Source organism: Dermacentor variabilis, chromosome 2 (genome assembly GCF_050947875.1).
Source record: "Dermacentor variabilis isolate Ectoservices chromosome 2, ASM5094787v1, whole genome shotgun sequence".
In the NCBI taxonomy this organism is placed as follows: domain Eukaryota; kingdom Metazoa; phylum Arthropoda; class Arachnida; order Ixodida; family Ixodidae; genus Dermacentor; species Dermacentor variabilis.
Window position 1 is genome coordinate 142270439 of NC_134569.1, and position 14846 is coordinate 142285284.

At 44.6% G+C, this 14846-nt stretch overlaps 1 protein-coding gene across 2 annotated transcripts in view; it reads left to right on the forward strand.

Moving 5' to 3' along the window:
- The window catches only part of Wdr24 (WD repeat domain 24), a 50904-nt gene that overhangs the window by 19173 nt on the left and 16885 nt on the right, over window positions 1-14846 (forward strand). For both annotated transcript variants that reach the window (XM_075682141.1, XM_075682140.1), the window contains exons 10-14: window positions 3364-3677; window positions 8139-8447; window positions 9321-9423; window positions 11499-11691; window positions 13757-13929. In XM_075682141.1, the coding sequence (XP_075538256.1) occupies window positions 3364-3677; window positions 8139-8447; window positions 9321-9423; window positions 11499-11691; window positions 13757-13892 (1055 nt within the window). In that variant the 3' untranslated portion in view covers window positions 13893-13929. The remainder of the gene's footprint in view (window positions 1-3363; window positions 3678-8138; window positions 8448-9320; window positions 9424-11498; window positions 11692-13756; window positions 13930-14846) is intronic.

Consider the following 14846-nt stretch of genomic DNA (forward strand, 5'->3'; position numbering starts at 1 on the left):
CTTGTCATGTTGAAATAGGCAGGAGTCCGATTGGCATTGCTGATCTTGCCGAGCAAGTATTGCCGCGAGTAGCACAGCTTGAGAAAGTGCCTATGGAAGCCGAGGACTTTCTCTTTGTATGTGGCAGGCAGCTTCTGGCACACACTAGTACGCCGACGCAGAGAGAAACCAGCCCTTTTCCTAAACTGCGATACCCAAGCCCTGCTAACTTTTAAGTTCATTCTGGGTATCCCTGCTTCCGAAGCGAAGACCTGAGCTTGTTTCATGACCATGTCGCATGTCACTGGAAGGGACTGATCACATATTTCAGCGACGTATGCCGTAAGCTTGGCTTCCAGCTTCGGAAGGCGTCCCGACTTTGGCCTGCCGAAACCTGTTCACTTGCCATCACAGCTGAAAATTTTGCCTCACTGCAGTCACCCCTCCCACACCACCTTTTCAGAAACATTGAACTTGCAGCCCACTGCGCAGTTGTTTGTTTATTCGACGTAAAGAATGGCAGCCCTCTTGAACGCTGGCGTGAACAAGCGCTGAATGTTTAGTGGACCGGGAGCACTCATTACGATCGACAAAGCACGACAGTAACACGTGGCTGGCAGTCGAGTTGAGTGAGACACATCAAGTAAAACATATCAAACAGAGCTATAAAGATAAAACATATGAGCAGCATCAACTTTTCCATGAACTATTGATACTCCACAGAAGCAGGGTCAGTGCAGCCGCAATTAGAACAGCGGCCCTTCCGTCAACTATCAACACCCCCACAAATGCCGTGTGCACTGTAAAGCTTTTTAAAATTTTGGAAACTCTTACGAACAAGCACATGGAGTGGTTGAATGCTACGGGTGCAGTCATAGAGCAAACATAAAATTATAACCACGTTGTTGCGCCCCTGATACCTCGTTTGTCTCGCTTTTATTGCCATGTGGCATGTTTTGGTTTCGATTTTAAGTCGAGCCCCATTGGGTAGGTTAAAATTAAAAACATAGGTCAACTTACAATCGTGTAAATATGGTAAGTTACTGATAGCCTGCAGCATTCTTGTTATGCAGTGCTAGGAAACTGCTGAGCATGCGCAGCACCATATTTTCTTGCCCAATATTTACAAGTGTAAACGTTTTTGCAAAATTTTCTAATGTTGAATATTCGATTCAATATTTTGCTTCTCTTTCTTGGTTCAATTCAGTATTGTGTTCAAAATCTACTACTGTTCTTTATTCACATATCTCGTATATATACCTTTGCACAACAGAGCTCCCCGCCATGCCGGCCGCCCGCTTCACCGTTGCAGGTGATGCAAACATTGACTACTGTTTTTCATACAAAACAGTGGTTGTAGAATAAACTGTCTTAATTTTACCTTTCCCATCAAGCGACGACTACTGTTAAACCTGTAGTGCGGATGAGAGCTGCGGTATGAGGCAAGTTCAACACGGAGCCTGCGTCTGGTCACCACTGCACTACATGCAAGATGGCTCGACCACATCATGTGCTTCACCCTCTGGACTCTGCAAATAGCAGCCCATGGTTTTTTCTGCGTGAATTGTTGCGATGAGAAAAAAATTTGCCAGAAACCATTGATAATGATTGTCTACCTAAAGAATAGCCCGAACGAACAGACAAGTCCCTCTCACATTGACGCTCATCCCCGCAACTTAGTTTTCCAAGAGCATGTGACTTTTCTCTCGGAACCTTCTCTCACTTTCCCAGAGTTTCTTCGTGGAAGCAGTGGAGAGTGATGAGCTGGCCAATGTTGGGGCAGCCAGCCCATCCAATGCAATGAATGAGCGAGCAAGTGACAACCTCCCCTCTTCCTCCCCGCCACAAGCGAGCGAGCGAGCTAATAAGTGACAGTGCCTCCCCATCCTTGCCACCCTTCTCCTCCATGTGAGGGCTCATACGCAACGTTCGTTCCTCAAAGGGCTCCTCACCAGGCCACATAGCAAATTTCAATTATACACTGGAAGTTGTTACGTGCCCTCTAGGGAGCGTTCCGCCGCAAGAATTGTTCAAATTGGTTCATTAATAGCCGACATAGAAATATTTCAGTTCTGCGAACCCATGATTTCAGGAGGCAAGCATCACCAGCGACAAGGACACTTATTCCACTTGCCTCGTCTAGCTTCCACGGCATGGCGCTCTTTGGCCATACTTGGCCCTTGCACCATTAAACATCAAACATTCATTCATTCATAGCCTCCGTAAGCGAAATTTCTTCCTTGCGGTCCCACCTTCATTTTTTTTTCCCTTGCTTTTTTTGCTGCGCGGTGCACTTCCACTGACAGCGTCATGCACAAGCTTTTGCGTTTGTCTTGTTTCACGCAGCGCACGATTTTGCATGCTGTGCACGAGAACAGCTGACTACCAGTACTATAAGTCAGTGCTACACGAATACTGAGCCAGACACCAACGGATCACAGAGGGTGATCGTGCACTGGAACACGGTTGAAAATCGCATAGTTTCGTTATCTGCGCTCACGACTGAATGATGTGGGAGCAAGTAGACAAAACGGAAGTAAATCTCTTTTGCTATGGTGCAAAGTAAAACAAGAATATGCAGACATTCGGTTTATTTGTTTTATTGTTTCTCTAAACTTTAATTTGTTTATTGCATATTGCAGCAACAGACGACACAAATAACAGATGTTGCCTTGAATCATTCTAGAAGTCACGTGTTACTGCGAGCGACATCACAGCAGTGCGATGTACGTAGGTGCACTTGTGCAATATACACCGACTCTCCAGCTGCGAGCGTGACGCCCATGAGGAGAAGGGCAAACAGTGTTCGGTTTGAAATTTCAGCTCTTTCCGCAGTGCGTAGCGATGTAATACTTGGCAGACATGACAGTTACCGCGCATTGCTTGCACGGTGCTTGTCAGCTCAAAATGACCAGACCTGGTGAGGAGCCCTTTAAGAAAAAGTGCATTTTCACACATTCTGCAATCGGCCGAAAATAGTTGTGTCCAGTGCGCTGCCACACGCATGCTGCACCAGATCAAAAGTGCACTGTATTTACGCCAGCCATCTTGACAAGATTTGCCAAAAAATTTGTCCATTGCACCTGATAGTGTGTTATAGCCAGGTCTGTTAAAAGCGGAATTAGTTGTGTTAATAATGTAGGCAGACCAAACCTAATAAAGAGAGTCATCTGTTAAGCCTCAAAGTATGCTGCGTACAAATAAGTTGTAATGGGCATGAACTATTCAATAATTAATTTTATCCATTATATCGAGGTACAGCTCTGTGAACAAGAATTTTATGATAGAAGGTAGGTGCCAGTAACTGACATTTTATTCTGACTGAAAATAGACCTTGAGAAATCCATTCTCGAGGCATAAGGTACAAATTGACTGCGCGTGCAGGTTCACAGGAAGGCAGCAACTTCCACACGAGCCGGCACAACAGCGGCAACACCCGTAACCGCAACCACAGTGGGGGCAAGAAGCCTGCTGTGGGCAGCCGACACCTGAGTGGACAGGGTGTCCTGGACAGGGGATCCCAGGCGGGGCCCGACACCGGAGGGCAGCAGACCACGGGCGAAGACTCTGCCTCCAGCGGCATTGAGGACGACCAAACACTGGCTTACATTGCCAGCGGCATGGCCAACACGCCGGGCGACTTTCTCTTCGGAGATGACAGTGAGGTTGCTGCGCAGGCATTCTCCTACAACCTTCAGGTCAGCACCAGTGTTTAGTTATCATATTTACTCAGTTTTAATGAACACCCTATTTCTGCAGCCAGAATGTAGGTGCCAGTGAATAAAGTAGGTGAAATTGAAAAAAAGTAAAAGCAGGTAGGTGCTTGTAGGTGCCACAGGCCTTAAATCAACCATTAGACTGTATTCCAACGATGATGTCATGTATTGTCCTGTAAAATGCCATGCTGATGTGTATGTCTGTCTGGCGCAACCAGTGGTTGATGACTCAGAATACCGGTGAATGTTACCATGGGCAGTTTACAAAGAAAAGAAGAAATTCCCCAGTTTTGATAACGTAAATAATATTGCACTCAGTACCACTGAGCATGTTAAATACCCCGGAGTTACATTTTCTGAAACGCTTGTCTGGTGTAATCATGTAAACTCAAATACCGCAATGTCTTACCGTCTACTTCATTTTTTGCAACGAAATTTTAAGCATTCTCCATCATCACTGAAAGCAACCTTGTATTTCACTAGTGTTAGGCCTATTCTAGAATATGCATGCGTAACCTGGGATCTGTACAATAAAAACCTCATAGACAAAATAGAATGTGTCCGGAAACAAGCAGCATGCTTCGTAACAGGAAATTATAATTTTAGTGTCAGAGGATCCAAAATACGGGAAGGGTTGGGTTGGAAAACTTTCTCTTCACGCAGGAAAATCGTAACATAGAAATTCCTTTACAACATATACAAAAGTAAAACTGGTATTGACAAAACACTGTTCATTAAGGAGCCGCATAATGTTTTATCTAGGCGAGACCATGCTAACAAAATCAGAGCTTATCAACGCCTACCAATGTATTTAAATATTAATTTTTTTCCTTAATGATTAACGATTGCAATGAGCTCCCTAATGAAGTGATGGTAGCATCTAGCATTGAAAATGCTATTGAGAACCATATTCTTCTAATGTTCTTTTTTGTTGCTCTAGAAGGTATTATACTCTTTGTTAGTTTGTCTTCCACTATTGCGAATTTCAGTGCTTAACCGAGGTTGCATTTACTGATCTATTCTTTTGATATTGATGAACATTTTTCACTTGTGACCCCCTGTATTTTAACCCCCCTACGATAATGCCGTACAGGCGATGTAGGTGTACCGAATGAATAAAAAATAATAAATAAATGAGAAGTGTGATGTTCTCTCTTGTTTCACGCACCCTGGTTTTCCTAATTCAAGAAATCAAGATGTAGCGTCCTTGATTGTCCACTCACTAGTTTTTCTCAGTAGGACAGAGAGTAGTACAAATTTGTGTTCTCACTTGGAAAAATGTAATTTGTTGCTGGACTGGGCATCACTCATAGTCACTGTTGGTGGCTTCCCCATCACTATTGAGTCCGGAGCATGTCATCCATTTATGGCGTTTGAGATAACCGCATTTCTTAAATGCCTTACGGACTACCACAGCTTGGCAGTGACATGTGGATTGGATTAGATAACAGAAATTATTGATGCCCATGGCGTTGCTTGTCACTATTGTAGCTTATATTTCGTACTAGAATTTAATCTGCAAGTGACTTTTTAGCATGTTCTTATGAGAAAAAATGTGCGTGTTAGAATCAAGTAATTACGTTAGTTGCCAACTATGAAGGTAGTGTTGTTTCGCTGCTGAACTTGACGTTACACACTCCGTTTCCACTCAATGCAACCGCATCTTGAGGGAAGTGAAACAAAGTAATGTTAGTCTTATGCTGAAATTTTGCACATGCTTGAGAAACCCTTAGTCGAAATTGACTCGGGGATGTTGTGCAGTGGTGTCCACCATAGCTTTGGTGAACCTTCGGAACATGGAAAATGATTGATAGATAAATTTTTAACTACTAGTTGACATGAACTGTTTATAGACAGCCTATTACAATCTAGTTGTAGTTGACTATGTTGGGTGTACTTCTGTTCATATTCATTACCCACTTTCAGTCCGTACTTATAGTGTCCGGCCCCTGTAGAACTCTCAGATGACTTTGAGAGATGGGTCATTCAGGATAGTGTCATGTGCACTGGTGAAGTTCATGCGAGCAGAATGCAAGCAGGTTGCCTATTTGTTATCTTCCAATGAACCCTTTTGTAGTGGCTCTATTTGAGATGTTTGGTAAGTTTGCAGCTAGCTAGCGTGGAACTAACATGAGGCAGTAAAGGTGCCTCGAGGTTTTGGGGGGGGGGGGGGGGGGCGGGGCATGTTCTGCTAGGTTGGCATTCCCCCCTCTACATATTTTAGTGGCCACTCCTGTGCTCATCTAATGCTTGTGCCGCCACCCGTCAAAAGAATTCGGCAAGGAAAGCTACAGTTGTCCATAATGGTGATGCAAGACGAAGTACAAGCATGGTGGGGGGCTATATCTGAATTTCCTGGAAATCCGTGAATATGGAGAAGCTCCATATTCACGGATTTCTCGCTTCATATTATATGGAGACTCCTATGAGAGAGATAAAGAGGGCTGGCCGGACACAGCATGCATGGGTAGTTGAAACAAATATGCAGTGTTGTTTCAGGAAGAGCCCAAAGGATGCAGAAAATTTGAGCAAGATACTTATTCATCCGATTATCTTTTTATTGCAAGACCAGCCTGCACTTCGAGTACAGTGTTTGTGATATACTATGTATCTTCAGTGAAAACTGCTCCGGCTCTAAAGATAAGCTGAAGTGCACTTACGAGAAGCATAACTGTCCACTCTTAACGAGGTTCATTTATTCACACAGTCCATAACTGCTTTACTCCACAGAGTGGGTCCTCAAAATTTGCCCACCCATAGGAAGATTGCTCGCCCTAAATATTTTTTATCAGCTGTATAATAGCAATTTAAAACTAGATCCTAGTTTCTGCTTGCGCCCCCCTGGACAATAATCGGTGTGCACATATACTAATAATTCTTACGTTTTCTTGCCCTACACCGTAAGAGTTGATTTGTTAAAGTTCTTCTTTATTCGCAAGTTTTAATAGATCACCTGCCACGGTGGCTTAGCGGCTATGGTGTTGCGCTGCTAGGCATGAGGTCACGGGATCAAATCCCGGCTGCCGCCGCTGCATTTTGATGCGGGTGAAATCCAAAAACGCCTGTGTCCCATGCATTGGGGCGCACGTTAAAGATCCCCTGCTGGTCAAAATTAATCTGGAGTGCCCCACTAGGGTGTGCCTCATAATCAAATCGTGGGTTTGGTGCGTAGAACTCTAGAATTCAGTTCGGTTTTCATAAATTGTGAATCAGCTGATTCTTTTCAGCAACTACTGGAAGTGCTTTTTACATAGGTATTGTATAGATCTTGCTACCTTATTTTTGTGTTGCATTGTATACTGTAGAACCTTGTTCATACTGTTGCAGAAAAGTGTGTGAAAAAACATACTAACTAGAAAAAACGCACGATCTGAACTCACTCATTGGGTAAACTCAACTGCAGTTGACGCCTACGTAATGCAAAGCATTGCTGCAAATTGTTGCAGCACGAGACAGTGATATGTGATGAGCCGCTGGTGCTGAAGTGGCCCGAGACGCGCAATGTCGTTTTTGCGGCCTTGGCAAGCTACCTTTGCTCTCCTCGAATTTGGCTTGGGTTGGCAGCTTCTTCGGGCAAGGCATTTTGGCAGGAAGTTTTGACATGCCCACTCAGCACGAATCGTTGCGGCACAAGACACAGGCACGCGTCAAGCTGTTGCGGTTCAAGTGACCCGAGATGAATGTCGTTTTCCTATTGCACAGTCCTTTAAGATGGCGACAGGCAATCAAAACTAAATAAAGCTGGTGGGCGACGCTGGAACATGATGCCTACTTCGCTCTGGCTGCAGAAGGGAACAGTAGCACACTTGTGTTATGGCCTATTAGAAGCGTGCAGTACACTTCCAATGGCACTGCGCCCCACGCACTGTGAAGGAGATAGGTGAAGGTGCTTATCGCAGTAGGGTTGGTGGCTGTCAATGCAATGTACGACAACAATGGAGGAGATTTGCTGGTACTTGAATAGGGAACTGAGTGCACGCCGGTGTTTTCAAGTGAGACGGGCGGGTGAGTATTGGAGGGAAGCTGCTGCGGCAGGTAACTACTGTTCTTGATAATGCATGCCTCGTGCCTTTTCTTGTTTATATGGCATCTAGCGGTCGGAAAATGTTTCGTGCGATTGCAGTTTGCTGATGTACCGAACATTGGTGCCGAAAGATCGTGTTTTTTTCCGGGAGGTGTACAAAAGAGGCGTAGCTGTATCAGGTCATTTTTGTTTTCTCGACTGCAAATGTTTGTGCCAGGAAATCACACCTAACCAGATTGTAGCAACTAGGTTCTACTGTATGTTATACTGTGTGTTCTGGTATATTGTTTCCCATGCTCTTGTTCAGCCCAACAGGGCTTACAGTGTTTCTAATAAATAAATAAATAAATAAATAAATAAATAAATAAATAAATAAAACATACCATGCTACTCTTTCTTTATTTCATTGCACATGGCAGGTTGCTAGTGCCGGTGGTACGGAAAGCATGCAACAGCAGCAGCAGCAGGAGTGGTCACTGCCCACTGAGGCGTTTGAGCCGCGTCATCCAATCCGGGACTCGCCACCCGTACCAGATCTGGGGCACCCACAGAGCTCACCTACAAGCGGGGATGAAGAAGAGGGGCCCGAGACGCTCCTGTACGGCGTTGGCACCGGAGGGGATACCGAAGACCAGGGCAAAGTGCTGACCGTGTTTCGGCCGCTGTGCCTTCCAGCCTGGAATTGCCGAGAGGTCGTTCTCAGCATGCTTACACACTACGTAGACCAGGTTGGTGCCTTTGTTCTGCGTAGACTCGACATTTGTGACATTTCCAGCACTTGTAAGAGAAAGAAGCACTTGCAGTGAGGGAAAAAAAAAAAAGGAACGGGACAGGACATAGAGGGCGCTGATGTTCTGCAAGTTTATTGTGTGTGGAGGTCTGCTCTCCTCAAGTGTTCCTATTTCTTACAAGCACTGGAAATGTCATGAATGTTTGCGTTCCAACTGGCCCAGCTGTCAGCTTTAGTACGTAGACTTGGCTTGTAGGCTATCATGTTTCTCTGTTTTGCAAGCTTGCACTGAATACTGTACACTTGTGCGTATGATGGGAACTAGAACTAAGAAGCAAAGCTGAAGGTTAGGAAGGATTAGCTACAGAATAATAAGCATCCATCTATATGTCTCTTACATGCATTGCGCAGGCATTGCAGGAAATCGGCAGAGCACTCGTCACTCGCTATGGTAGCTCAGTGGCTATGGGCTTTGCTGAGCACAAGCCAACGTTGTGGGTTCGGTTGTCTTGGCCTCGGCGGCTGCAGACTCCAAGATCACTCATCTACCGGGTTTTAGGTGCACATTACAGAACACCAGGTGGCCATACTTAATCCGGAGCCCTTCTCTACAGGAGAGCTCGTAGTCCACTCTGCAGTTCGGGGCTGTCAACCCCTACAACTCTATCTTTAGCATAGCGTTTATTTGGGCCACTCAGTGCATAAGGAACAACACCTAAAGCAGGGCACAAAGTAGACCACAAATGCAAGCACAGTGTTTTGTTATCTGCTTCTCTTTGTCCTGTTGTAAGCTTCGTTTCTTTCATGATGATAACAGGACGTTTTTTTTCAGCAAAATAATGCTGAACGCGCACTTGCTTTGGTGTTGCAGGGTGATGTTCAGACAGCTGTATCAGCCACAATTGTTCTGGGAGACAAGTTGAAAGGCTGCTTAGAAGAATCGACATTGGAGTCCTGGTTTCTTGCTTACATAGGTAGGCAGGGAATTTGCTTCAAGGTGTTGATATATGTAGTGTAATGTTTTGCACTCGGCATTTATTTTTCTCTATTTTTTTTTGCCATGTTTTCTTTGTGCCATTGAAGTTCTTGGCACATACAGTTACTTTCTTTTGGTTTCTTAGGATTAGCACATGTAGTTGATAAATGATTGATTTTTCCAACCCTCTCAGAACTTTCAAAATTTTTAATGTTATTTTGTCACTGTTTTATTTTCTAACTAATTTCTGTCACACCTAAAACAAGCCTTACAGGATGTTACATTCTACTCATTGGAGAGCATCTTGTAATGCAGGTCTCTTGGCATGACACACTGATCCTTCTAAAGCAATGTTACCATCATGTTAATGCCACAGAGCACACAAATATCTGCCAAAAATCCAACAATATCAAACTCTGTTGCATGTGGTTGTTGTACTTCTAACTTTCCATCTGTGATTCAGCAACCTTAATGTTTGTCACACATGGGCTGGAAAGAAACTGTGAGATTCGCCCAGCTTTCGAAGCAGACTTTTGTTGGTAGGAAAGGTCTGTCTGCTATCATATACATTAGACTTCCGTTATTTGGACTCCAGTTAATTGTATTTTTGTGTTAATTTAGGCTCAACTGAAGGTCCCGTCCGGCACCAATGCATTTCTATGGGCCCAAACGTTTATTTCGGTCCTGGAATTGGCATTCGCCGTATAATTTGAATTTGACCAGTTCGCATGCGACTGCCTGACCCCTGTGGGGACACAGTAACAATCCTTTTAGTGGCAGCATCTGTCTCAGCTGAGCTTAGACAGCGAATGCGTTGGACACGCATCATCTCCCTTCGAGAACTCAGATTTTCGGCCTGCCCTAGGAAGATTTTCAAGCAATAGCTCACAATGTCTCATTACAGTATTTACCTGATACCAATGGGCACCTTTCACATTCCAAGGTAATTGGGCCAAAAATTGCCTGCGCGGTGCAATCAGACACAAAGCCAAAACTACTTTTGCAGTGCTTGTATGATTTACTGCATAAAATGCCTGTATCGTGGCGAAGCTGACTTAAATATCTATGCAGCAAAACTGACTTTAGGAAAGTGGCCACCATTCTGAAAAATCGGGGGGCACGTTAGATTTCTACTTTGGTGAGGAGCTTTAAGTCATTTCTCCATTAGTTTTCTACTTTGGACACATAGAAGTGAGCCTGCATTTGATTTGGAGGCGTGCTAAGCTCAAACAATTTCTGCCAATGAATCGGCAGTGTGTCTTGGCATTTTTTTCTCCATCCTGTTTAATTCGAGCCTCCAGATAATTCAGTCAATTTCGTTATTCCTGTCAAGGTCGAATTAGCAGAAGTCAGCTGTATAATGCTAGCAGGCTATGGTTTACAATTTATTTTACTAAAGTTATGTTGTTATTGTAACTACACATAAAGTGATCTCTTACAGGACCTGCAAGGATGCATGATAAATATTTTATTTCCTTTTTTTCTTTTGTGACATCACAGGGCTGCACTCGTCATGAATGTGCTAAAGACTGTGAAAGGAGTACTTTCTTTCATTGTTTCACACACCAATGCCCATCGCAAGCAGTTGAGATCAAATACTTGAGGCATTGAAGCAAATGGCTGTTTAATTGCTCCATAGCACACTGCACGCGTTGTTTTGTGGCTTCACCAGTGTGGCATGGACTCGATGGTATAGGTTAATCTGTGCTTGTAGGGACCATGCATTGCTTCTATGCTGTCTGATTTCATAAACCAAAAAGTTGTTGCTGAGCTTTTACTTTGCATCATATACTGAACAAAGTAGCATGTAGGAATGAGGACAAGCTATAAAGACATGGCATGGGGCTAATCTTACAGCCATTCTACAACATGCTTGTGTTTTTGACATTGACAAACCTTTCAAAACATTTTCTGGGCAGTATTTATGCTATCATAGTAGGTGTCAAATGGGAGCATTTGTTCTCTTCGAAGCATTTCTTTTTCTGTTCTTTCTCGTTGAACATGTAATGTTGCGCTACATTTCTGTTCTCGTTGCATCTTTCCATGCTGCAATTGAACTGCTTTGTGCACCAGACCTGCTGAGCCGGTTCCAGATGTGGAATGTGATAGCGCGGGTGATATCGCTGAGTAACTTGGCGTCGGTGTCCACTCTGAACCAGCAGTCGACCATTGTGCACACAGTGTGTGGCGGCTGCCAGAAGCCACTGAGCCGCTCGGGCTGGCTGTGCGACCGCTGCAAGGCCATCCCTGCTCCCTGCGCCATCTGGTGAGCTGTTCACTCATACCCGCCAGCTTCCCAAAATTTTCTCTAAGGTTTACGAATTTGGGCTTGTCCTAGGATTTTATGAATGTTGTGCCAAGTTTTATGAAAAATAAATTCTGTCTGTGAAAAATTTTGCTAAATATTGAAAGAAAAAAAGACAAGCATCCAAGAGAGGAATTGTGATGATGCCTGTTCTGCCCGCTTGTGGCATACAAGATGCCATATACTGCAAGCACAGCTTCCTACCGTATTTACTTGCATAATGATCGCACTCGCGTAATGATTGCACCCCTAAACTTTGTTGTCAAAATTCGATTTTTTTTTCTTTCCCGTGTAATGATTGCACCCTGAACTTGTCGCAGCGATATGTCATGTGCCAACTCTAGCTAATGATGATCGCGCTTACAGTCTGTCAAATGCTCTGCGAATGACTCTTGAAAACATACCAAGCGGTCTGCACGCACCCATACTTAAGCAGTCGCCCCATTTCATTCCTTTCATCACTTTTCGCACTTCCATGAAAAAAAAAAACTACAACCAATCTTGCCTCAGCTTTTATTATTTGTAGGCTTCGTAATGGTGTTGGTCAACAACAACAACATAAAGGCGCCTTTCGATTCTTCTCCTCTGCACTCGTGGGCACGCAACAAATCGTCAGCGGCAACGATAGTGGCCACGTTTACACTGATACATTACAAGTGTACCCTATTTATACGCCGATGCTTGTAATGCAGCTAAGATATTTGCCCACCCTTAGAGGAAACGTGCCATATTAGGATAGCAGTGAAGACAAATGCCGCAGTTTTCGCAGAATGCTCGCCATGTATTTCTATGTCACTGGGAGCTAAGCGCGCCCATCTCTGTTCCTGTCCCCTAGAGTGGACATGGCTACATTATAGTTATTGTTGCAAACTTGCCAATGTTACAGTATTATTCATTACTGATACTGAAGAAACTGTTTCAATGCGCATAATGTACTCGCGAGAAGAAAAATAATCGCGTTCGGTGCATTCGGCTTGCTCCACTGGCAGCCATTCTTGTTTCCGTGTCCTACACTGACAGCGGCAGCCGCCTGCTTGTTGACCCGTTGTCATCCCGCAGTAAATGCGGGATGAAAAAAGAAAATTTTTCTTTTCATGGGATATTTAACCCACTTAATGATCGCACCCCGGAATTTGCGTCAATTTTTTTGACAAAAAACTGCGATCATTATGCGAGTAAATAGGGTACGTTCTCTTCAATTCCTGTGCATGAGGCTTCACAGAATCACACTCATAAGTCTGATAATCCTGTCAATTCCCAACAGCAAGGCTGAAGGCAAACTGATATTTTATGTAGTGCGTACTGCAAACAAGGCCTGAACAAAGTTTTTGATCCAGTCTTCGATTGCACCTTGGGAAGCTTTCTGACGGTGAAAAGGACAACAGAGGGTACTTGCTTCAAGCAAGTTTGTTCAGACAAGTTTCTGAAGCAGGCAAAATATGTAACAGCAAAGTCGCTGAAAAGGTGACTGTGATCTGTAAACAATATGTTTTTGTCAGTCTCTGCTGCTAGTGTGCTTGTGTCTAAAGGCAATTAGTTTTTAATAAAGTGTGCATATATCCAACAAAACTTGTATGTTAAGAGCAAACTTAAAAATAATGTGCAAATCGCTGCCAGAATGTGTAACTTGCTGTCAAAGCTACACCTTTTTGGTGAACTTGTCAATATTTTTTTCTTCTTGTTATGTACGCTTGCCGGTAGCACTACTACTCTTTCCTTTATGGCTGTCCTCTCTGAACAGCTCGCGTGCTTACCTACCTGGCAGGCATAACTCATTGGCTATGGCATTGTACTACTGATCTTGAGGTCGCACACTCAATCCCAGCACTGGCGGCCGCATTCCGATGGGCGTGGAATTCAAAAATGCTTGTGTACTGAGTTACGTGCTTGTTAAAGAATGCCAGGTGGTCAAAATTAATCCAGGGCCTTGCACCATGCCAAGCCTCATAATCAGATTGTGGTTTCGGCACGTAGAAGGGCAGAAATTAATTTTTGATCTTTTTTTTGCTTGTTTGCCCATGTGCAGCCATGAAGTGGTGCGCGGGCTGTTTGTGTGGTGCCAGGGCTGTGCGCACGGTGGCCACGTGCAGCACCTGTCGGCGTGGTTCAGCGAGCGGAGGCTGTGCCCTGCAGGATGCGGGCACATGTGCGAGTACACATAGCACTAGCCTTCCCAGCTTTGCTGCTCTTCTCATCAGGGTAAGAGTCACTTTGGGGCAGGCAACCTGCTCAAGTCTCTTTCCACAAATCTCGCCGTCCTTGACATGTGCTATACCTGGTGTTACCAGCGTTCTTGGATTGTACAAATTGCAAAAATCTCTGGCTTAGAACTTTGTGTATGGATGGTATCTAAAATTAAAGCCCCTACATCCACGTGCCACCGCCGCTTTCTTAAGTAGCAACAACCTTTGTTGTGCGCCGCATTTTCCCCTCACACCAAATCTGGTTCCGGTATTTCCGCTTCCAGCATTTCCGGTTTAAAAATTTCTGGTTCCGACGTTTCCGCTTCCTGGAGTTGCGCTGTGGGAATTTCCGCGTTGACTGCTGTTGTACGATGGTGAGACGCCCGTGCGTGCTTAGCAGAGCTGTGGCAGTCACCATAAGAAGAACGCAAAGGGGACAAGCTGTGTATTCCGCTGAAGTAGTAGTTCGCGGTCGCTGTTTTCCAAATGCACGAAAAACGGTAGTGGTCTCCAAGCGCCTAGACACTACATTCCACTGTACGTTGTCGCTCGTGCCACAACCTGTCGCAGGTTGACGCGAAGCAGCGAACACGAGCAGATCGCTGGTTACAGTAGACGGTGGTTCTTGGATGGAATCACATTCACAGTTTCAACCGCAGCTCGTGCAATTAAAGCCTTTCCAATGATGCAAAAGTAAACAACGCTAAAGAACAAAGCATCACTTCCACTCGGAACAGGAAGCTGCAGCTACGTAAGTTCCGTTTGCCGCCGGAAGCTAAGGGGGTGAGTGGGAGAGGAGCGTGGAGGAGGAGGGCAGGTTGGCAGTATTAACCTGGTCGGCGGAAACGCGTATGGAGGGGCTTTATCTAAAGTATGGTAGCCACAACGTTTTTCCAGCTCTGCAGTGATTTCTGGTGCATGCAGTTTGAAAAA